Source organism: Austrofundulus limnaeus, unplaced genomic scaffold (genome assembly GCF_001266775.1).
Source record: "Austrofundulus limnaeus strain Quisiro unplaced genomic scaffold, Austrofundulus_limnaeus-1.0 Scaffold132, whole genome shotgun sequence".
Lineage (NCBI taxonomy): Eukaryota > Metazoa > Chordata > Actinopteri > Cyprinodontiformes > Rivulidae > Austrofundulus > Austrofundulus limnaeus.
In genome coordinates this window covers 814,169-837,925 of record NW_013952534.1, presented here as the reverse complement: position 1 = coordinate 837,925, position 23,757 = coordinate 814,169, and the positions used below count along the sequence as shown (strand labels likewise).

Genomic DNA, 23,757 nt, shown 5'->3' with positions numbered 1-23,757 from the left:
CACACACACACACACACACACACACACACACACACACACACACACACACAGCAGCGACACATTTAGACTGCCACCCACCCACACAAATATAAATGACATTTGAGAACACCGAGTCTCCGGTCCTCTTTTTGGCTTCATTACTAAGCCATGATTAAATAGGAGAACAGTCGCCTTGAATGATCTGAACATCAATTCTGCAGCGGGAGAAACTGATGGAGTACAACAGGAATGTCAACTTCAGGAGTCAAACATATTAAACTGATTTCACAAACGTTCTTTGTTTAAATGCAGCATGTGAGGTAACACAATTCCAGTTTATTCAGAGCCTGAGTAAATAGGACATGTTGCAACCCTAAAATTAAATTTCTTGAAAGAAGAAAACGTAGTTAGAGCTATTTTTACGCAAGGAAAAGACAGTTAGCTGTGGCGGCCATCTTGAATAGAGTTGACTCTAAAAGTTAATGCATTGTGGATGTCCATCCAGCGACTGATTTGTGACAGTTTTGTTAAAATCTGTCCTGTGGTTTATGTTATATTTTGCTAACACAAATGTATCGTAAGAGCATATGTTGAGGATGACTTTCAGCTACTGCCACATATCTGTACAAATGACAAATTTTCAGCCCTTTTTGTGTTTTCTAACATTACCCAGCAGAGGTGTCTATCTTGAATTGGGTTGACATAAAGATGTACATTCAAAGATTACTTCCTGAGAATATCATTCAAATCTGTCCACTGGCTGGGGAGATATTTTTTCTAGCGCTAAGACAAAAGGAACGGGACTAAAAACTACACAAGTGTTAAGAAAAGAGGAGTCTGACTGTGAAGTGAGCAGGAGTAACTAACGTGTAGTGGGTCCCATATCGAGGCCCTCGGATGTGTCCAACACCGTTGCATCCTGGGGTGGGACATCCTTGACCCGGAGCGGTCAACGAATCACCAGTGCCTGAAATACACACAAGATGAGTGTTGACACAGCACTGAACAAACTGTTTGTTTGTTTGTTTTATTTTATTTTTTGTGGCCGATTAACTGAATTTCAGATACATATTTTATTGATTGTAAACATTTACTTTAAACAGCAAGAGCACTTGTTTTAGGGATACTTTCTTGTTTATTATATCATATCTGAGGTATGACATTCTCATTGTACATGTTACTTTCAAAACCCCAACCTGAACAAGACAGAATTAAAAACTCACTATTTGGATACTGCAAAGGATGTCCAGTTTTCTGACACCACCCAACCGGGTGCAGATCCGGGCAGTCTGTCTCGACCCAGTAATCATACTCAGAACTCCAGCCGTCAAAGTGAACCTACGTGAGGAGAGGGAAACAGCAAAATGAACAACTGTTCAGCACGAAATGGGACTTTTTTTTTTCACCTTCAATCGGTGGTCTTCTGTGTCCACTATAGTGGCAACACGGATGAGCATGGGGTTCCTCCTGTCGACGGCTTCTACTTTCATCCCCACCTGGAAACCATGGAGAGGTCGCTGCAAACAGAATTAAAAAATAATAAGGAAAAAGGATGTCTAAAAAAATTAAATACAGATTATGATGTTATGTGCTGTTAGGGGTGGGTGATATACTAAGAGATATGTACAAATATTTAAAATTTGGAAGCATGGTTCAACATACGAGGGGAAAAGAGGAAGGTTTGACACGACTTGATCAAGTTGACTGGTGAACTGAATGTTATTTATTACCTATATCTAAATTTCGAAGTCAGACGTTATGTTGAAACAGGCAATATACTTGAATAATTAGGATTTCAGCATTTCTTTGTAAACAGTTCTCCAATCTCATTTATAATTTGAGTATATGAACAATATTTTTGGCCTAACCACCCAGTTTTAGATACAGTTTTATAAATAATTGTGTGGCAATGCACTGGTACCGGTTTAAAAGCTCGCGCCGGAGCAGCCTGGCTTCCCATTTCCTCCAGGTATTTCTCCCACAAAAAGTTCTTGGGCTCTTTATACTCTGTGAACAAAAACAAAAACATTGAAAGTCATCAACCTGGAAATGTTACATAAACATAATACAATAAAAACTAAAGAGACACTGGAAGAACATGTTAAATCTAATCACTTAAAAATACTTTTTTGTTCTGATGAACAGACAGTGATGTTCCTGATTCTTTCGCTTTATTTCCATTTATGTGTGATAAAGTTGGAGAAGTCATTTGTAAATGAAGTGTTTTGGTGTCTCACCAGGTGGAGTGTTCAGTGTTAGAGCAACTTCTTCACAGAAGCCAACAGGATGGATGTACGGACTGCTGGCGTCACACCTTCGTAGGACCATTTAAACAGGTTCAAACACAAAAACATCAGCTTTGGTTCTAATAAAGACTTCTGAATAAAAATGCTGAGATGTTGAAGTTACACACATTTGTCCATTTAAGACACTTTTGCACACGAGTAAGTGTGCAGACATGGAACTGAAATTGCAGTCCAAATTTCAAGCTGATTTGAAGCTTCAACAGGCAGAGCGGAGAGAACATTTGGGTCTTTTTACATCTTACCAGTAATCGTGTGTGTCGTCCCAGTTGTCAAAATGAATTAGCAGGCGGTTGTCGACGACAGCGCCAATTGTTGCTACACAGATCATCGAAGGGTTTTTTCTGTCGGCTGCTTCTAGTTTCATCCCTGCTCTGAATCCAGATGGAGTCACAGACTAAAAAACGTACCAAGAGTAAAAAAAAGGTTAGCCAGAAATCCCTGAGGAGAAATGAGTGCTGAATGACTTCGCTGAAATTTGTTGTTGAAGAAGCAAAACATTAACTAAATACCAAAAATAAATAAATAAATAAATAAAGGTAGCTAATAGCTAAAAATATCTACAGGCTAGCTAAAAGCAGCCCAGCACTCGCTAAAAACAGCAAATCATCAAATAATAATAAAAAGAGCAAAGGAATAAAGCATTTTATTTTGATTATTATCAAAAGGCCAGCTAAAAGTATCAAAAGGCTAAATGAAAACTATGGGCAACAAAATGCTCACTAAAAGCTAATAGTTACAAAAGATTAAATAAAAGCTAATAGTAGCAAAATGCTAATTAAGAATACCAAAAGGATTGTTAAAAATAACAGAATGGTAGCCAAACATATAAAGTAACTTCAGAAAACAAAAACAGAGCCATAGGCTAAAGCTGATTTCATGATTTTGTAAATAAAGTTACGCTAAAAGCTAAGCTAAAAGTTTTAAAAACCAGAAGTCATAGCACCCCTCTACTGAATGAGCTGAACATTTTTTTAAATAAAATTGTGTAAAACAACACAAAGTGTGTAGAAGTAACCAGAGCCTTCATGATAGGGTAGGCAAGGTAGGAATTCGCCTAGGGTCCTGAGCTAAAAGGGGGCCCCCGAGGGATGGTACTGAAGTGGCCAAATGCAATGACCATATGAAACCATATGAAAATGTTAATTCAATTCAATTCAATTCAATTCAAACACTGAGTGCATGATAATTATTAGTAATTGCTGTTTTCTTTTATATTCTTTTGCATGACTAGTTAATATGTTCATAATTAAAAGTGGGATGCAGTGAATATAGGGCCTCAGTTGTCTCTCTTGCCTCAGGCCCCCATGGTGTCTAGAAAGAGTTCTGGAAGTAACTAGTTAGGTTGCAAAATATGTACAGAAAAATAAAGAACAAAGCAGTGTGAATCAGTTTTCACACTAAAAGAAACAGATTAATGCGTTAATCAGGACTTACAGTGTTGAGGCTCTTGAAAAGGTGTTTTGGAGCTAGCTGGCCCCTGCAGTTCTTTACGTACATGGTCCAGTTAAACTCTCCATCTTTACAACCTACAACAAAACAAACCACATCCAGATTTTCACATACAAGGTTTGCTCTAAAACTGACGCCTGAGTCTTTGTCAGTTTCTAAAACCTCAGGTAAACATGTGACCACCTTTGGGCAATAACAACTTGTGTCCGTTCTTCTCGCACCAGCCGGCTGGTTTCAGATCCCACGAGTCTGCGTTGGCCCAGAAGTCGTAGCATTCGGGGTAACCGTCAAAGTGCAGCCTGACTCTGTAACCTTGGATCTGCAGGGCGAGAGGATGTGAGCGAAAATCCTCACAAAAGAAAAAAAAAAAACCTCTGTGGCGCTCATACCTCTGCGACGGTGAGCACGCAGAAGAGAGACGGGTGAGACGGGTCCAGTCCCTCCAGCTTCATCCCGACCTTAAAACTGTTCCTGCTTTGAGGAAGCGACTGGTGCTGCAGGACGGATGCACAATAATCAGGGTGGTAAGTAAAAAAAAAAAAATCTATTAAATGTGCAAGCTGGTGGTTAAAGAAGTGTTTGAACCTCTTTGAACAGTTTCACAGGTGCAGCGACAGCTCTCTCTTCTTCCAGGTAAGCGGGCCAGCTCCAGGCCCGTTTCTTATTGGGCGGGGCCATCACTGAGAGTTAAAGAAAAGTTGACACATTACAACCCTGTCTGGGTGACTTATATACACTGTGCTTATAACATTCAGTTAATCTTTTACTTATTCTTGTATTTTTTCACTTTTAGGCCCAAAGTTCAGAAAACTGTTCAAAAAACTTCAATTACTTTAAATGATTCTCACATTAACTGTAATAAGAAACATCATTTTAAAAAGCAAAGCTGAAACTAAAATGTAAATGTTGATCAAGATCAATTAGAGGCTCAACCTACCAGGTTTGGTGATCTTGGCCCCTCTCCTGCCTTTGATAGTTTTTGCTTTTTCCTGTAAAAGAAAACGTGGGTTTTATCACAAAGAAAATGAAAAATACTAAGCTTAATCCAAGAAAAGATTCCCGCATGGTGGTACTGGTGTTGATGATGTTCTGCTCACCTCTGGCTCCTCTTGGTTGTCCTCCTCTTCGTCACCAGAATCCATGTAGATCTTCCTCTTTCTGCGGACACGCTTTCCCAGCCTCTCACCTTCTACAGCCTGACCATCCCGCGTTTCCGCTGGAGATGATCTTATAGAATCAAAACAGATACTGAAACATCAAATCAGAAGCCCGATGAGGAGCACAATATTGTTTTTTTTTTTTTTTTACCTGCCACTTGAAGGCTGAGCACAAACAGGACTACAGAATTTGCCTTGCAGCAAAGCATCCCCAGGAACTTGTCCACCGCAGGAGCAGCAGCGTGACAGCCCCCCGTTAGGACCCGTGTCTGCACTAGAACTCACTTCAACAACAGCGGTACTGAACTCCATTTTCATACCATCCTCTTTAAATGAAAAAAAAGGAAAAAAGAAAAAAAGAGGGGGCATTAAGAGCAGTTTCTAACTTTAGAAACACGGATCACCCACCACATCAGAGTTCAAAACATCTAAATTATCTGTAAAATTATAAGTTACATTAACCCAAAACAATCATTTAATGAAAACTTGCATATATATATATATATATATACTGTATATAAACTGCACTTCTTTACAACAGCAATGCTTAACACGGGCAGTCCTACCTTTCGCTTGAGATGACCCTGGCTTACTCTGATTGGCCAGAGGTGTGGCTGTGCCCGCCTGTGACTGGCCCTCTGGAGGCGGGGTGGGTGTGTGAGATGAAACAGGGTTCAGTGTCTCACAGTTAGGCTTCGCATCTTGCCCTTTGACCTCTAGGTCTGTTACAATCTCAAGAATCCCAAACTCTGTCATACGGAACTGCAAAAAGGGAGGGGGAGGAAGCCGATTTGTTTAAACTGTTAAGTATAATCAGTGCTCCAGAAGGTTTGTTTTTACGACGAGAACTGAGAAAAATGAATCTCTACCTTAATGTCACTTCCTGGCAGCGTGGCGATACCATCCTTCCAGTCTAGAGCACCGATCATGTCAAACTCAGCTCCCTGGGAGGGTCCATCATTCGGTGGAGTGTCAGTCATTCCCACTCTGCTTATATGACCAACCTTCAAAAACATATTAAAGGAGACATATCATGCTTTTAAATCTGTCAGTTGGGGTCTATATAAAGTGGAAATGCAATGCTTTGGTCTGAATTCCTCCTTATTTTAACTCCACAAGCCCCTCTTTCACCTCTTTTCTGAGGTGTGTCTCAGGAAAGCCGGAAAAGCCAGTCTCAAAACAAGTTTTGAGACTGTCTTTTTAAATCCAAACGAGGCATTTCGTACTCAGTCCCACTCCAGCTTTCACAGCACTCCATTCTATTTTGAAGAGAGGTTTACGACTATATAGCTGAGCAGAAACTTTTTTATTTACAAACTAATTAAAATATGTCAACGAGGGAAGACTTGTCTATCCAGCCTTACGGGTTGGAGCCAGAGACTGTGATGTAATATTTCTGAAAATGTGACAGAAAAAAACTGAACTGGTTAAAAAATATGACCCATAAAGAATATAAATATATCTACACAGCATGAGGAGAGATTAAATCCTTATTGTCTGCACACCTAGAGAATCTAAGTACACAACTATTTAATGGCTAAAAAGGTGGATTTTGGAAATGTCCCCTTTAAAACATTTTGAAGCACATGAAACCTGACAGGGAACCACGATTTTATGTAAAGTCTTTACTTACAAGCAAACTAAAGAAATGGGGAAAAACTTTTGCACCTTATTGTAAACAAATAAAAATGAATAAATAAACAGAATCAGTCTGTACAACATTTTTAGAACTGGGAGTGGCAGAGAGTGTTGTGGTTCTCCTTGGGTTTGACAAAGATGGATACGATTAGGAATGAGATCATATGAGGAACAGAACTGAGATGGTTTGGACATGTCTGGAGGAGGGATTGGTAGAAGAACGTTAACGCAGCTGCCAGGAAGACAAAGAAGAGATGTACAATATGGATGTCAGAGAGGACATGGAGGTAGTTGAAAACGCAGAGGACCGCTTGAAATAAAGGATGATTAGGGAAAAACCAAAAGTAGAAGGCTTTACAATATTTTTTTTTCCGAAATTTAACTACATTGTGGCGAATATATGAAAACATCACAGCGAGGCAACCTTTCCTGTTTATTTTTAATCTGCATTACACAACATCACCGCAAGGTGGCGACTGTGTGTCGGCTTGCAGGGTACACCGTGCACTTCGATTTCAGACAAAACACTCAGTAATATTATTCTTTTGCCGGCCAAATAACGAAAAAATACAAAAACAAACGATCTCGTTGGAGTAAACATTTACCAATACTATTGATAAACAGAAGGAAACGTGTCCCAACTTTGAGTTAACCACAGAAGTTCATCTTTTCCTTGTTTTAACGGTATCTACTAAAATCGACTGCTTGTCTTGTTGTGAGCAAGCGAGTGGGCTTATTGGTCCTCAATTTTAAGAAGAACGCTGTTTTCTGCGCTGAATGACGAAACTTATGGGCGTTTTAAAACCTCTTTTATTTCGATAAAACGTTTTAGTCTTGACGCATCTTCAACATTGAAATAAGGTTATATTTTCTGTTTGGACAGTGGCCACAACCATGTGCAAAGTAAACAACAATCACTGCTGAAGGGTCCTGGTTAAGTTTGACTTTGCACTTGATGCCTCAGTTTTATTCTAGCCATAAATAAAGTGAATGTTAGAGCGCCCATGATTAGCATTCGCCTTATACAAAATGGCGGAGCATGGGAAGAGGCCACCAACACGTTTAAACTATGTTAATTACTAAAGTTACGAACGTAACCAAACTGTGCAATGTCGTGACATGTCGAACAAAAGCAGACGTTTGTCGTGTAATTTTCTGTCTGTGTGTTTTCATTCACTCTGCTCGTTTTTCTTTACTTTCCCCTTGTCACGGAATGTCAGCCCAGGTTGCTACGTTTAAGCTAACCATCAGCTAGCGTCGGTGTTGTGCAGATAAATGTATACCCCCGTTGTAGGAGGCGCCGTTCAAGACATTTGTTTTCACAAATACATTGAGTGAAATTCTAAAGTAACAACTGTCTTGTATTTGTCTGCATCCGTAAATAATTTGTTATGTTAGCGGAAAGTGCCCAGAAACGTCGTTCCTTGTAAGAATGGTGCTTTTCACTGCAGGGGTGTATTTGTTCGACACAACACCACTCCGTACAAATGAACGGAGCACTGCTACACAGCTAGCCGTAGGTAGCATTGTGACTGGATGCAGCCAGCTAAGGACAATCTGTAATAAATAAGTTTACCGGTTAATAACAATAGGAAAACGCGTTTGCAAAACTCCGACATTTTACAGAATATCATCAATACTCAAAACAAAGTCGCGCTACTGTTAGGAGCTTTAACATAGTTTTTTATTTTTTAAATTCTTCAATAGAAACTTAAAAAACGATTTATTCTCGCCGTTCTCTATCTGAGTGGAAATAATAAAAACAAACAGTAATTGTCACGTCGAGGATCGAGAGTTCAATTTTTCACCCACGTTAACGAGAACATGTCGTGTAATTAACAGCTGTAATGTTAGAAATTGTGGAACTCACCTCGTTTCTGTTTTAACTCTTATTTAGAGCTGGATAGAACGGCTGCGCATGCGCAGACGATGCGCTTGCCTGACAAGTTTGGGATCTCGGAAAAAAAAAGTTGAGTTTGCCACCGGCTGTCGGTGTCAGGCCTGCGTGCGCTCACAACACGCGGAAAGTCAGCGGCGTGGCGATTAAACAAATAGTACCCGGTGCTGTCGGGCTCCTATTTCCCCCATTTACCTCCCCCAAAAAACAGCGTGTAAACTACGCTAACCCACCCCCTCCTCCGACAAGAAGTAGTGTGTATCGATGAAGCGCAGGGACCGCAGTGTCTCCACCGCGGAGGAGCGTTCGGTTCCTCGTGCTCCTCAGCAGTTGTTTCTTTTTATTTTTTACATTTCTGTTTTCAAGCACAGCCAGGTCGTACGTAGGTATTTTTTTTATCGACGTGCTCCGAGAACGAGCGGTTATTATCGTCGCTATGTGGAGCGCTCAGTTAAAATCAGGAGGAAGAAAAAAAAAAACCCACAAAGTGACATATTTTCAACTAATCATCAGGCAGTTCAAGGTTGACACGATCAAATAATAATAATAATAATAATAATAATAATAATAACCCGCTCCGCATGATTGCTTTTCTAGAGCGAACCTCAACGAATTAATGCGCTAGCGGAGGTTTTATTTCTTATTTCTAGTGCGATATTTCGTATAGTGTCCTTGCTAAACACATGGTTTGAGGCTTTAAAATGACACCTTTATTCTCCTAAATGAAGTTATCTTTGTATCGGTGGCAGATTGAGTTCATCAATATAAACCTGCAGTATTCCCTCCCACATTGGGCGGATTTCTTCTTTGGGTTCTCGGGGAAAACAAAACAAGGCAACCGGTTGAACATGATAATATCAAATGTAGTGACTTCCTTTAAACACTCTTAAGTGAATTTAACGGGAGTATTTTTCCCCCTTTCCTGTCAACAAAGACTCGTGAAACGAGGTGAAATGAGTTCATTTTGTGTGGAAAAAAGCGGCGGCGCGGTTTCGTTTGTCACCGCTGGAGGGCGCAGCGAGCCCGCAGCAGATTTTCTGAAGGATTAACGGGCTCGAGCCGACTGCTCTCTGCTGCAAAATCTGCTTTATTTCTGCGAACACGCATCACCATGAGATGGCATTCAAAGGCGATTCGAAGGTAAGAGGATCTCGAGGCTGTTATTGATCAACAAAACGATCCGGATCGACAGAGTCCATCAGAACCAAAAAACGAACTGGATGAGACTGACGTTCTCGTGTCAGCTCCCAGCTTCTGGTGCAGAGATGGAAGATATGGAGCGGGTTGCAAAAGTATTCACCCCCTGGATAATTAACTGTTTACTTAAAAGTCATAATTGAACAATAATTCATTTGCAGCAGCAAGACAACGTGTTAAAGTTAAGGCCCGTGGGCCAAATCTTGCCCTCTTTATCTGGCCCCAAAGATAATACTTTGAACATAAACTAGTTTTATGGTTTTGTTTTTGTCACATTATTTTCATGACATGTGGCTCTTTCAAGCCAACAAAATCAAGTTTGAAATTTTCATTTGTTTTCGATTTGGTGTGGAAAGAGCAACAGAGATTTGATTTAAATTATGTTTTGTTTATTCTTGGCCATCTGGTGTGACTGAGTTTGACCCACCTGAGCAAGACTCCGGGTTCGTCTGCACAAGCTAAACTGGTATTTTTGTTCCTTCTTTATAACCAAACTGCTCCAGCTCCATCAAATTTGATGAGTGTCACTCGTTTATCACACACTCTCAGCTGAGTCCAGGTCTGGGCTTTGACCTGACTGTTTCTGGAGCAATGTGTTCAGGCCAGGGTCATCATTTTGTTGGAGGGTCTCAAAACCCTGGACGACTCAAACAGGTTTCCCTGACCTAATCTTTCCTTCACCTCTGTCCAGTTTCTCGGGCCCACAGCCTGATGCTGCCTCCACCGTACTTCAACGACACTCTGAACATATATTTAATAGAAAGGTATGTTTTACAGACCAAAGTCTCTGTTTGTTCAGGAGCAAAGTGCAGGAGGAGATGTCAGGACTGACCGCTGCAGTCGCTGCTTCAACCAAACTATTCTCTGCACAAGTGGTCGATTCAACATCAAACATCAAAGTTTGAGTTTGGTCTCATCTGACCCCAGCACTTTCCTCCATGTGTTTTTTTGGGAGATGAAATACCAACCAGTCTGTCTTTTGTTTTGTTTTTTCCTGGTCACTTTCCAGTGAAGTTTCTGATTGTTGCCATCTGACAACTTCAATGCTGCTTTATGAGATTTTTTGGGTTTGGCTTTTTTTTTTTTTATATAACTCAGCCCTGATTGGTTCTTTTCTACATCATTGTCTTAAACATGCAGAGTTCCTTTGTCTTCATGATGTCTCTTGGTAACTTTCTGGGTGGTGTTACAGGTGTACCATTTAACAGATTAGCAGGTGTATCTTTTTATTTATTATTTTTTAAATCACAACTTAAATTCAGTTAAACTCCAGATCACAAGGCAACAAGGCAGAAAAATAAAAAATCTAAGGGTCACCTTTGCAGTACAGTCTGTATGTGGTGTTGACAGGTGGGATCTTGTAAATAATGACCGTCTCTTTCTCTGAATTCACAGACAGTTCTGCTCAATCTGCTGCTGTGTCTGATCATATTTTACTCCCTCTTCTACATGATTGGGAGTGTTTGCTTCGGTGCCTTCAGGTAAATGTTTTGGTTCAAGATCTTCTTTTGGCTGTTCCCCTTTCAGGGGTCGCCACCAGTGGTGGGCACAGTTAACCAAAAAGTTAGGTTCACAAACCACTATTCAAAAATCTAAACAAGAATCAAATGTCAGCCAGCTAATACTGAACATGTCCCCCCCCCCCCTTTTTTTTTTAGATAGTGGAAGCTAACGATTACCACTAAGATGACTATTACTCAGGCCGTATCTGGCTGTCTAAATGGGGACATTCACTCATTCCAGTTAAATATTGGTGGGACACAAACCTGTTGTTACTTTTCCATTTTTCAAGGTGTGGGTTCATCTGTGGTAAATCTGCCAATCCAAGCCAGAGTTATAGCTCTGTCTAACTTTTACCGCTTTCAAAATAAAAGCATTTCTTTAATGAAGGTTTTATTTTTTAAAATACCATTTGAAGTTAGCAAATACTTTCTCTACACTATTTTACATGTAGTAAATTTTTGTATTCTTTATATAAATACAGTTAAATGTTATTTTATTTATTTTTTCGCACTTATTTTGAAGTTTGGCTGCTAAAGATGCTACATGCTACACACACACAGTGCCTGACACATCTAGCAATGCTAAGAGAGGATTGTTTTTATTTAATTTGGGATGAATAGAAAAAAAAACACAAGTTTTACACTTGTGAATTTTTAAGTGGACCTTAAATCAACAGAGCATATTAGTAGAAGCTAACCAGTCTACTAAGAGTTTCCAAAGTTAGCAAAAAAGATAATCAAGTTCTCTTTATTTAGCTGAAATGTGCCCACCACTGGTCACCAGGGACTCATCCTCTTCCATCTCACTCTGTCCAACTACCTTCATGTCCTCTCTGACTGCATCCATAAATTTGTTTGTCTTTTTCCTTGCAGCTCTAACGTTCTACCAAATCCTTATTAACACTTTCTCATTTAGGTTGGATCACTTCGATGGACTGATCCTGTTCCACTTTGAGACAGAACCTGCTGAATCCAACTCCGAATACCTGGGTGAGCACACTCATACAACCAATGTGATCATTTGTACAAAAAAAAAAAAAAACATGTTTTCTCTCTTCTTTAGTCAATCTCATCTCCTTGGAGCTCACCTACTTTTGTAGCGGCATCCTGTTCGCTGCAGTGGTGAAGAGGCAGGTTTGGGACTACGCTCTCACCGTCACACTTCTACATGTAATCATCACCAGCCTGGGTGAGAGCGGGAAACCTGGTCGATCCCACGTGCACGCTGACATGACCGCATCTGTTGAGTAACTGTGTTTTGTTTCCATGTTTGCAGTGATGTTGGAGTTCCCCATGGTGTGGCAGTGGTGGCTAGCTTTAGGTAAATGAGCGTCGCTGGTTGTTTTAATGTGTCATGATTTAGCTTTTAATTCTTCTATGTATTTATTTATTTTTAATCCACAGGTAGCGGCTTATTTCTGATGATTTGCAACGGTCAGTTGATCGCTTATTTCATGTGCCCAAGTGAGCAGAGCTAGCCAACTTCAGCTACCACTAACAGTTCTTTAAAAACTGTTTTTTGTTGAGTATTTTAGAGTGAGGCAAAAAGAATCTGAGCAGAAACCAGATGTTTGTCACACATAAAAAGTAACTCAGCAGTACACAAAACCAGAGCTGGGTCAAGTTTTTTTGTTTATGAAATGTAATTTCAGCTGACAAGCACCAGATTTTTTTATTTTGCAGGCAAACACTGTAAAAACAACCTAATGTGACAAAATCAAAACTAATGTACGATATAGGAATGTAGTGTTAATTGTGTAATACAAACTCTGTGTTTTAAAATAAAAATGCAAAGCTTTAAAAATAAAACTGTGCCTGGCTCTGTGTTTATTATTTCATAGACAAAATAAATTAACAAGAAATATCAAAATAATGATCATCTTCTATAAAAAATAGTTGATAAAAATCTAAAAAGAGGAAAAACATAAGTATACTTTAATCAAGTGCCCCTAATGAAATTCGCAGTACGTTGCAGCGTCAGGGTTGAAATATTTTGTTCCATCTTAAAAAATAGACTTACATTTAATAATATATAACATGGAAATAAATATTTGAGCAAACATGATCCCAGAGGAGTTTTGTTATGAAACTGGCTCTGCTGCAACATACTCTGCTGCTTTCATGTAGGAGAATCCGAGGAAGGCCTCGCTGGCTGCAGCCGCCTCATCTCTCCGGGTCACGAAGGCAGGAACTGGTTGTAGCGTGAACTCTGGGTCGATGCAGCTGATGTCACAAGGACCCGTCTGGAAGGGAGGCAAAAAGGTGTGAGCACTTTGGTAAAAGGAGCTTTTATTTTGAATAAAAAAATCTAGACCGTTTTCTGATTTATTCATACCACATTCGGGATGAACGGGGGTGTTATCTTTCTGGCTACAAGGTCATCCCAGTTGATGGAGGTGAAGAAGGGATGCTCCTGCAGCTCTTCCTGAAAACAAAACAAAATTAACTCCCCATCAGCGGTTTTTGTTTTAGATCCATCACTGTTCTCTTCTGTGCGTGAACTTACAATATCGAGGCTCTGCCCGAGGCGTTGGGAAACATCTCTTTCCAACAACCCCTGCAACAGTGACTGGGCACTTTCTGAAAGCCCATCAGGCAGCTGCAGAGGGGCTCGGAGGATGTTCTCAAACATCTCTGCTTTGCTGTTGCTGAAAAATGGAGGCTGAAGGGAGAGAGCGGGGAGTTGGGGTGAGGTGAAGAGGAATAGAAGGGTTAAGTTTGTTTCACCTGCACCTCAAGTGTCAAACTCATTTTCACTGAGGGCTGCATGAGCAATATGGTGGTTTTCAAAGGGCCAGTTGTAATTAACTTTAACTAAACACAAAATGTCACGTTCTTTTGAGCCCTGTGCACCTCCACCTAGTGGTAGAATGCCGTCATTTTACGGGTAAAATAATCAAAATGCATTATGGGAGATGTAGTTTAGGGTCAACGCTGACTTTAAGACAACACACATTTGAAGCTCTCACCACATAAAAAGTTGTGTTAGGCCACGTTTGGCCTGCAGACCTTGAGTTTGACACGTGATCTACACTCACCAGTCCGCAGAGCATTTCAAATAGCACAACGCCAAGTCCCCACCAGTCTACAGCTGAGGTGTACGGGTGGCCTTGAAGAACCTCTGGAGCAAGATACTCTGGAGTCCCACAGATGGTGTACATGATCTCACCCGCAGCCACATCTTCTTTACAAAGCCCAAAGTCCGTCAGCATCACGTGACCGTCGCTGTCCAGCAGGATGTTTTCTAGTTTGAGGTCTCTGTACAGGAATAAAAATGTAATTTCAGCTGACAATCACCGGATTATTTTTTTATTTATTGTGGTTTGACATCTTAATTTTTTATCAGTATTGAAATAAACTGTGGCTTTCATAGGAGATGCATGAATGAACGAGATGTGCAGAACTTGCATGAATTAAACATGAACAAAACAAAGTTAGCATGGAACAAGGTACTTGAAATAGAGACACTGTCTGAATTGGTGCATCTCTGAGTTTATGTACCTGTAAACAATGTTCAGAGAGTGAAGGTAGCCCAACGCTGTGGCCATCTCTGCAGCGTAGAAAGCGGCTCTGGGTTCTGGAAACGACCCATCTTTCTGCAGATGGTAGAACAGCTGAGAGCAAAAGATGTGAAATTGCACAAATTAAAAATTCAGCAACACTACAGAGAGTTGACTTTTTTTGCATGTAGCTATAAAAGCTATAAAGTCACTTTTACCTCTCCTCCATTAACATAGTCCAGGACAAAGTAGAGTGCAATTGGTGTCTGAAAAGAAAAATGAAGTCCCACCAGGAATGGATGGTCCAGTCCTTTCAGCAGCACACTCCTTTCAACCATCACATGCCTTTGCTGCAAAGATAAAACCAACTCACTTAGACAGAAAAACAATCAGACGTAAAAGCAATCAGAAAAAACAAACAAACCTCTCTCCTTTTGATGATTGTCTGCTTCTGTAGAACTTTAACTGCGTAGTAGCCTCCTTGTTTTCTATGTCTTGCCAGCAGCACCTGCCACCAATTAGATTTAAATTATTTAAACAGGAATTTAATTGAATTAGAGACAAAAATAAAATAGAAATGTATAACTCTTCACCTTTCCAAAGCTTCCACTGCCAATAACTTTGAGATATTCAAAGTCTGATGATTTCATCCTGGTAAAAACAAACAAAAGAAACTAATGATTAATAACACAATCAGTGCTGAATAGAAAAGTATGTGAATGAGTTATTAGTGGTGATCACTATAAGAAGCCATATGGAAGTAAAATAACCCTGTATTTGATTAAAGATCTTGTAATTAATAATATACTTTAAGACTAATACCATAACCTGGGATGTGGGTTCATAAAGTTAGGAACCAGCTTGGAGACCCTCCCACATACCTACTCTCATCACTGTCTCAATAGACTGCCACAAAAGAAAGGGTTCGCTCTGTAATGTGAAGCAAAACTTTTCTGGCATCAAGAAAATATCTCTACAGGCGTCTGTAAGGAAAACTTACTGTGAGGCTTCTGTGTCTGCTGAGCTCTGAGGAAAGAAAAGACACATGGTTCAAACAGTCAGGAGGTCGGATTAGATTTCATGTCCTGTCAACGCACAGCAAAATGCCCCACTAAGAACCTGCCCAAGTGTGAACTCACGGAGGCAACTTTCTCCTCCTCCTGTTTCCTCAACTTGCTCCGTCGCAGCAGAAGTTTCTGAGTGTCCAGGCTTCAGGGTAGAGCACAAAGATCAGGGTTTCGATTCTCTCACAGCTAAAAAGAAGTCACACAAATAAATTTTTCATTCCAACTTACTGTTGCTGGCTGGAGACAACTTTGTGCAGGAGGTGACTGAAGCCAACTTTCTTACCCTTGAGGAGAGCTGTGAGGCAGAGAGAGAAAGAGGGAGTGTTAAGTCTGTTACATAAGAGGTGAATTTACCCCAAAATGTCTGGCAGCTCCTCATTGTACAGTTTGTCACAGTTAGATTAAGAGACAAATCCAACAACTTTGGTTGAGAAATGCAATAATTTTGAACTTTCTTTAAAAAAAATACCATGACTTTTTAGGGTATTTTATTATTAAAATTTTAGAGATGTCACCAGTTTTCCTCTGTTTTGCTTTATTTATGCCCTGTGTTTAAAATTAAATGTGGCATTTAAGTAAAGTTAATTTTGCCTAGCTGAATTTCTGCTTGTAGCTATAACTTTCTTTGCTGATAAACTAAGCTGACATCACTGAATTTAGATTTAGCAGAGTTTTTTTTAACGTGTTTTGTTCGTTTTTCCGAGACCTACCTGAAAGAAATGTTACTATCCCCTTCATTTTGGCGTAAGTTATCGGTTGTTTTTGAGTCACAGTCATCGAGAGAAACTCTGAAAACTTGATGCTATAAAAATTAAAAATTCAAATTTAAAATGAATAAATTAAAGAAAGAAAAAGTAGTCAGGTGAATGATGAAATGTCCGCACCAGACTCCCTCCGAATCGCAATGAAACTTCCACCGTCCTGCTGCTCAATTTAAAACCATTGACGCACGAGACACTTGTACAGTTGCGTTCAGGTTTCCTCGGAAATGTTGCAATCATTGCCTGTGTAGTCGCGTGTATTCGTCAGCATCTGTCACGTCAATTCGTGCCGCTGGATTACCTGTAGTATAAATATTATTTGAAAATCGTGTTTACTGTGGAATTTTGATAGACCTAACACATTTTTGCGTTTCTTTCAAAATGGTACCACCATTGTATTTTACGGATTTTTCTCAAAACTATTTTGGCACCTGAATGCAGCACCCCGAATCTCCACTTTAACAGCGCGTGCAGTGACGTAAACAAGTGAATCAAACTTCTTTCTTTTAATTTTTTTCGTGTAAATTTGTGTGTGCTGATGATGATGACAACCTAAATGTAGAAGGGGTTTCAGACACAGACAGATAAAGTAAAACGATAAAATAAAACACAGCACAAATACTGTGGGAAGCAGGGGTGCAGAGGGCGCTGCAGTAAGTCCCCAATAGAAGCCAGAGTACAAGTCTACATCGCATTGTTGATGATGATAATGAAACGAATTTTAAAATATTGTTAGTGCTCCATATGTAATAATTCCAAATATATTTTCTTATTTTATTGTTTTTTTAAATCTGATTTAAAACTATAGCATCGTAACATGGGGATATACAGAAAAAATATACCACAAACCAAAAGACCATTACAATTTATATATTCAAGAAACAGAGGTGGAGGCCTCCATTTTCAGTTGTCCCCCTCCTACAGTGCTGCTATTGCCAGTATCACTCCACCCCTGTTAACAATAGGTGTTAATTAGGTGTCAACGATAGCCATGTGATGTGAGTATCAGTCACACAGAGGCTGGGCTTAAAAGCCTGAATTTTGCCTGAAACTCTCAGACTGAAGAAGTCTCTTGGAGGAGAGACGAAATGTGTCATTAGAGAAGAATCCGTCCAGAAGACCTATTTTTTTCTTTTTGATTCTAGAAACAACATTCTAGAAGGAGGGTTCACAGTGAGCCAAGATGAAAATGCCAAAAGGAATAACTGCATCTTCTACCGCTTATGCATGGTCGGTTTGTGGAGGAAACAGTTTAAGGAGAGAAACCCATCCTCCTGCCCAGCAACATTGTCCAGCTCCTCCTGGGGGATCCCAAGTCATCCCTAGGGCAGAGAGAACATAATCCCCGCAGCAAGTTCTGGATCTGCCCCAGGGTCTCCTCCCAGTGAGACATGTCCAGAAAACCTTTAAAGGAAGGCATTCAGGAGGCATTCTTATCAGATGCCAGAACCATCTCAACTGACTCCTTCTGACCCCTTCTCATTGACTCCTTTCACTGAGAAGGAGCAGTGCTATGAGCCCTTACCCCCAGATGACGAAGCAGCTTACCTTATCGCTAACGCTGACCATCTGGCCAACCTCATTTTTGCAGCTTGTAGCCAATATATTTTTTTAATATATATTTTAGTCATAATCCATACTGCACGATCACAGATGAGCGTTGGAGTGTAGAGGGGCCAGGAAATCAAGAGCTTTGCCTTTCGACTCAACTATTTTTTCACTACATCCGTCTAAAGCAACGCCCTCATTACTGAGGACGAGGCCCTGTTCCGTAATCTTTCTCTTGCTCTATAAACCTTGCACAGATTATCTGGGTCACTTTTATGCATTAAACTTAGTTTTAGTTTCCCATCAGACTCAGTTTAAGTTCTGTTTCCTGTCAGACTATGAAAAAAAGAAATGCTCTTCCCACTTTCCTGATGCAGCCTACAGTATCTAAGTATAGTATGCCTTCGAGTCCTGGAAACTGTACTATGAGTGTAAGTTCTTGACATCGTTCCAAGCATTTGTCGTGTCGTGTCCGTGGCACAGCTGAGAAATTGGCAGGTTGGCTGGTTCAGATATTCCCTGACCTAATTTTATGGTTGTGATTCGTTGTGGCGACTGCTGGGTTATATATGTAGTCTGGATTTCTAAGAACTTCCGACAACTCAAAAAACTTGAACATGTATCGTAAATGATGCTGTTCATGTTAGAAGACAGATGTTTCTAATAAGTCTGAACACATTTCTTCAAAGTATCTAAATCTTGGTGTGAGGCTCCAGAGCAGCAAGAGCCCATCTGATTGGTCCAGATGTATTGCTGGCTTGTGGAGTGTAAATGCATAGCACTTGGAAATGTAATAGCCCCTTGCAATTGTTAGCAATTTAAGAGGTCCTTTGCTGACATTGCACATTATTGTGATCATGGTAAATACATTTCTGTTCAGTATGTGGCTCTATTCATAAATAATATCTTCTGTAAGTTTTTTGGCACAAATCTCGCTCCACAAATAAATTTAATTAATGAATTTATTTATTGTTATTTCAACAATTCATATATATCAAAACATTCAGTTTTTTCAGGACATTGTTTGGTATTTCAGGCATTTATACTACTTTTTTGATATTTAGCTATTTTGGCCATTTTTTTCTCATTGAAAATGAATAGAGCTGTCTTTAACATCCTTAAAACCTTTCAAAATACTTATAAAGCTTTACTTTACCTTTTATTCTAGTTCTGGGTTGGTATTTTACTTCTTTATGCTGATTTCAACATCCAGCTGCCTCTATTTTGTTGATTTCTTTCTGCTGTTTTAGCTATCATTCTGACCTTTTTTGCTATTTTTTCTACTAATTTTTAACTTTTTGTTTCTTTGAGCTTCTAATTAATGCTTTATACAGCCTTTTTCTGCTAATTTTAGCTGTTTTCTTTGTTTTTAGCTAACTTTTAGCTGAGCTTTTTGAGCTTTTTTCAGCTAAATACACTTATGTGATAATTTCAGCTTCTTACTGTTTAATTTGGCAAGCATGCTCTATTTCACTGTGCTAATTTTAGCTTTTTCAGATTCTTTTTAGGCTACTTTAGCCTAGATTAAAAACAAATGCAAGTACTTCTTTTGTTTTTGCTCATTTGAAAAGTTTCACTCTCCTTTCCCTGTCTGTTAATTTTAACTGTTCCATCTACATTTTGCCATTTTTGTTGCCAATTTTAGCTATATTTTTGCTCTTAAGACTTTTAAACTTACTTGCTTTCTGTCTACTGATTTTTCACTTTTGTAGTCCTACATTCAGCAAAAGTCAGCTGTTCAAATTGTCAGGATTGGTGTGGTAGAACCCAAAGTGCAAGCAGTCTCAAACTTCAAGGTAAGAACAAAAACTAGTTTATTAAACAAATGAGAAAGGCTGGCGTGGCAGCAAAATACTAAAGATAACAACGATAGTAACGATAGTAACAACATGGAGAAAGACTAGGCTTGAGGCGTGAAAAGTCAATGATCCAACAGGGAAATGAAGATAAGACACTGGTTAAATACTACGGAGGATGATTGGGGAGTGGAAGCACCTGCGTGATTACTATGGACTGGTGAGTGTGGCAGAATGGAAAAACACTGACTGAGGTTAACATGGCACAGGAAACTGAAAACAGGTAATGAGAAAATAAATGGTGCTAACAGTTTTGCTATAGCCTTTTCAGCTTCTTCAGCAGCTTTCAGCAACAGCATTACACTTTCCCATTTTCCCAAGACAATGCAATTAATCTAGCTGTATTGTGGTTTTTTTATGTTTGATTTTTTTAAGTATCTAAGATTAGCAGTCATAGATTAAAAACAAAATTTTAAAAAGTCAAATAGAAGTTTGCTTTCTCTGCTGTAACCTGAGGGCCTTGAATTTGACACTTGTGTTTTAGACCTGCTGGCACCAAAGTTTCCCACAAGAATTTAAAAAAAAATTTGCTCTAAAAATGCAAAACCAAAAACAGCTGCCACTTAGATTGCAATGTTCTGTGCAAGGTGAAGGACAAGCGAAACATTTTGGGTTTTTTCTATTTTTTATTTTTGGTTCTGAACATAGTTCAGTCAAATGAACCTCGTGTTGATGTTTGAGACCCTTACTTATCAACAGCATGAAGAACAAAATGTCATCTCATACAATCATTCAGCATAAGGATAAAATTATCATCTCTTTAAAACATCCACTGGGTTTTCCTGCAGGAGCTGATCATTTGTCTCCTAAGTTCCACTTATGCAACATTTTGATGCTTTTTGCTTAGAGCTGTGACTTTAACATCAGTGTGTTATTATGTAATGAATGGAAAAGAGTGAAGAAGGGCCAGGCGCTGCTGGTGGTAAACAAATTCTTGAGAGACAGGGAGGAAATATAGATGTCTGAGGCATTTAAAGGCCATGTAATAAAACTGTGTGTGCTGAAGAAAAAGAAGGAGAGAATGAACTGATAATTTATTGTCTCTGCATTAAACGAGCAGAGTGATGTAAGAATGAGATGTCAGAGCAGTAAACAGACAAGGATCATGGAACGCAGGTTCACACATGTGTCCGTCTCTGGGGGTCTAAATTTGGACACACACTCAGGGTCCAGGGCACAGAGGGAGAGGGAACGAGGTGTCTTGGTTACTGCAGCAGAAAACTGATCCTCTGTCAGAAACAGGGGGGAGGTTCCCCTCTGTTGTGGAGGAGGAGGTGGGCAGGGGTGAGAACCAACCCTGATCCCTCTGAACCAGTCCCTGCTGGTCTGACCGAGTCCAAAACCTCTGACATCATGGGAACTGGCCCGAACTAGTTTTACCTCATCAGGTGACTCTGTACGTGAGTCCACATATGAGGACGAACAAAACTGTTTTTCATTGTTTCAACCATGAGTTTACTTAAAAACAATGAAAGGGCCTCAAATGCCTTTAGAGAATGCATGTCACCCGTCACATTTCACAGCAGCATTTAAGATAATAAGAAAGGATGAATATGTGAACACACAGTAGAACACCCCCCAACACCACAAAAAAAAAGAGTCAAAATATTTCCAGGCAAACAACCAGTCAGATTTTAAATAAAAAAAAATCTTAATAACCTGCCATAAGATGAGCAGAAACCTAATAAGATAGTCAAATAATAATAGTTATTTTACACTGTGTAAATATACATAAATCATAGAAAAAATCAAGTTGTAATATTTAATCATTTGTTAGATTGTAGCATGAATCATCAGATTTATTCACTCTTTAACAATATATACAGAAACTAATATATGCTAACCAATTCAATTATTAACAGTGATTGCATTAGCTTTATAAGTTTGTTTTAATTTTAGACTGCTACATTATTAGCTTCAGAAAAAATTGAAAGAAGAATTTTGTAACTGAAAAGATTTGAAACTACTTGTATTATAATTACATGGTATGGCATGCCATTGTATCATATAATTAATGATGTGTGGCAGGCTGTTGTGTCATACAATTTAAAAATATAGCAGGTCATATCTGAAGTATGATAGTCCATTGATTTATACAATCAAAAATATGGTAGGCTGTTGTTTCATATAATTAACAATGCGGCAGGTCGTTGTGTCATACATTTTAAAAACACAGCAGGCCGTTGTATCATATAATCAGAAATTATATAAATATTTTGAACCAATTTGTGGTTGCTGGTATTGGTATTGGGCCCAATACCAGTATTGGTAATGGAACATCACTAGATTTTGGATTTTTTTAATGCAAAAAAATTAAAAATAAAATGACATGGGCTGTAAACAAGCAAATAAAATAAAAACATTGGACGCAATCTCCATCAGTCAGTGTGCAAGAGGCAGGGGACACCCTTGTCAGGTCTCAAGTCCATCAGAGGGACACATGAAGACAATCATTCACATTGCACAGCTGCACCACTTGACATCTGCCTTGGACACCAGAATCCAGTGGACATTTAGAGATGCATGAAAAAATATAATTTAAATACTAGACAGAGAAAAACCAAAACAAACAAAAGTGGGACTAAATACAAAATCAATAACATCAAAAATGTTTTATTTATTTTGTTCATTTTTGGTCCTATAATAAAAAAATGTTATTCTGAAATATTTGTTTTGTTTTTTCTAGTTGACCTTCTGACTTTCTTAATGTAGGTTGTCAAATTCTAGTGAAATGCCTAATTTGAATTGTTTGTGCTCTTGTCTTTTTGACCGTTTTTGTTCACAGGTATTTGGTGTGTGACCTGTGGTGAACCACACCCCTGTTGTTGACGTCCATTAGTGACTGAAATTATTAGGGTGAACTTCTTCAGCAACTTGTGTAAAACTTCTCGCTGTTTACCTCATTTTTACGTCAATACTAATGAACACACAGCACAGCGTTAACCTGTTCCTGCAATAAAAACTGTAAAAATGTCATGTTTGGTGGAAAATTTCGTCAGTTTTACAAACAATAAAATGTTACCAAAGTGTTTTTAAGCTTTAGGTGTTACATTAAATGTTGTGAGGAATCATAAGGGAAATACAGAAATAAAACAAACTCAGAACTAAGAAAGTTTCTGTTTCAGATCTTAATTTCTGTTAATCTGATCATAGGCTTTGGAGGACCTCATGACAAATTAAATTAAGTTTTTGCATATAGACACTCTGTTTCTGTAAATACTATATTTTACTGTGTTACAGATTAATTTTTTTCAACGTTTCATTGTATTGTTTATAGATTTTATCAACTGTCAAACAGGAAGTAATGATTATTTAAACAGGTGTGACATCGCAGCAGTACCATATGTGTCCTGCAGGTGGCAACAACGAGTCATAAGACTTCATCAAGCAGAGATTTATTTATAATTTTTTTTTCTAAATTTGCATTTCAAGGTCGAACTTTTGGCACACTGTCAGTAACTCTGCTCTCTTACTTTGTCTCTGCTTACTTCTGTTTCGAAAAGATTTAAAAAACAAATGATAAGTACACCACAAAAATAGAATAGTTAAAGTTACACACGCAAAAACAAAGTAATAAATTTTAGGATCCATTTTAGGATATCTTCAACATAACAGGTCAGTTTTTAATAGCATATTAACTTGGGGGGGAGTCAGGGGTTCCCTCATTAACTGACAAATTAATTACCTAATAATTACTTTCTGGTACCTGCTCAAAAAATCAGTTGTGGAGAAAGTACTCAAACACTGTACTTAAGTAAAAGTACAAATAAACAGACAAAAATGTACTCTAGTAAAAGTAAAAGTACCACATCAACATTTTTACTTGAGTAAAAGTAAGTAAGTACTTGCTTTTAAAAGTACTTAGAGTATTAAAAGTAAAAGTACTTGCTTAATGTATTC

The 23,757-nt window shown here is 38.9% G+C and overlaps 3 protein-coding genes across 4 annotated transcripts in view; 1 reads left to right on the top strand and 2 right to left on the bottom strand.

The window, feature by feature from the left end:
* Positions 1-8,602, bottom strand: part of l3mbtl1b (L3MBTL histone methyl-lysine binding protein 1b) — a 12,432-nt gene extending 3,830 nt beyond the window's left edge. Inside the window, exons 1-16 of the mRNA XM_014015645.1 lie at positions 8,400-8,602; positions 5,761-5,895; positions 5,458-5,653; positions 5,043-5,217; positions 4,832-4,961; positions 4,672-4,723; positions 4,320-4,414; positions 4,124-4,228; positions 3,918-4,053; positions 3,720-3,811; positions 2,528-2,679; positions 2,217-2,293; positions 1,901-1,986; positions 1,386-1,496; positions 1,203-1,317; positions 847-946 (exon numbers count right to left, since the gene is read on the bottom strand). Of these exons, the coding sequence (XP_013871099.1) occupies positions 847-946; positions 1,203-1,317; positions 1,386-1,496; positions 1,901-1,986; positions 2,217-2,293; positions 2,528-2,679; positions 3,720-3,811; positions 3,918-4,053; positions 4,124-4,228; positions 4,320-4,414; positions 4,672-4,723; positions 4,832-4,961; positions 5,043-5,217; positions 5,458-5,653; positions 5,761-5,871 (1,733 nt within the window). The 5' untranslated portion in view covers positions 5,872-5,895; positions 8,400-8,602. The remainder of the gene's footprint in view (positions 1-846; positions 947-1,202; positions 1,318-1,385; positions 1,497-1,900; positions 1,987-2,216; positions 2,294-2,527; positions 2,680-3,719; positions 3,812-3,917; positions 4,054-4,123; positions 4,229-4,319; positions 4,415-4,671; positions 4,724-4,831; positions 4,962-5,042; positions 5,218-5,457; positions 5,654-5,760; positions 5,896-8,399) is intronic.
* A 585-nt stretch (positions 8,603-9,187) lies between these two features.
* LOC106522583 (transmembrane protein 244) lies at positions 9,188-12,907 on the top strand. Of its 2 annotated transcripts, XM_014015648.1 has the most exons (7): positions 9,188-9,566; positions 10,315-10,387; positions 11,019-11,104; positions 12,042-12,115; positions 12,189-12,314; positions 12,402-12,446; positions 12,530-12,907. In XM_014015648.1, the coding sequence occupies exons 1-7, from the start codon at positions 9,538-9,540 to the stop codon at positions 12,601-12,603; spliced, it is 507 nt and encodes a 168-aa protein (XP_013871102.1). In that variant the 5' UTR covers positions 9,188-9,537; the 3' UTR covers positions 12,604-12,907. The 2 variants fall into 2 exon arrangements, with proteins under 2 accessions (XP_013871102.1, XP_013871103.1); XM_014015649.1 differs by lacking the exon at positions 10,315-10,387.
* A 28-nt stretch (positions 12,908-12,935) lies between these two features.
* On the bottom strand, positions 12,936-17,361 carry sgk2b (serum/glucocorticoid regulated kinase 2b). Its single transcript, XM_014015647.1, has 13 exons — positions 16,577-17,361; positions 16,403-16,494; positions 15,921-15,987; positions 15,765-15,834; positions 15,626-15,651; positions 15,219-15,276; positions 15,050-15,133; positions 14,844-14,975; positions 14,627-14,739; positions 14,164-14,383; positions 13,632-13,787; positions 13,461-13,550; positions 12,936-13,368 (listed from the first exon to the last, which is right to left on the bottom strand). The coding sequence occupies exons 2-13, from the start codon at positions 16,467-16,469 to the stop codon at positions 13,207-13,209; spliced, it is 1,245 nt and encodes a 414-aa protein (XP_013871101.1). The 5' UTR covers positions 16,470-16,494; positions 16,577-17,361; the 3' UTR covers positions 12,936-13,206.
* Positions 17,362-23,757: the final 6,396 nt, after the last annotated feature.

Bases quoted from the DNA above. Each gene is read 5' to 3' on its own strand.
- sgk2b (XM_014015647.1), bottom strand. From the start codon at position 16,469: ATGACTGTGACTCAAAAACAACCGATAACTTACGCCAAAATGAAGGGG. The intron at 14,740-14,843 runs GTAAAAGTGACT...TTTTGCTCTCAG, and splicing joins ACTATGTTAATGGAGGAGAG to CTGTTCTACCATCTGCAGAA. The intron at 13,551-13,631 runs GTAAGTTCACGC...TTTTGTTTTCAG, and splicing joins TCGGGCAGAGCCTCGATATT to GAAGAGCTGCAGGAGCATCC.
- LOC106522583 (XM_014015648.1), top strand. From the start codon at position 9,538: ATGAGATGGCATTCAAAGGCGATTCGAAG. The intron at 12,315-12,401 runs GTGAGAGCGGGA...CCATGTTTGCAG, and splicing joins TGTAATCATCACCAGCCTGG to TGATGTTGGAGTTCCCCATG. The intron at 12,447-12,529 runs GTAAATGAGCGT...TTTAATCCACAG, and splicing joins GCAGTGGTGGCTAGCTTTAG to GTAGCGGCTTATTTCTGATG.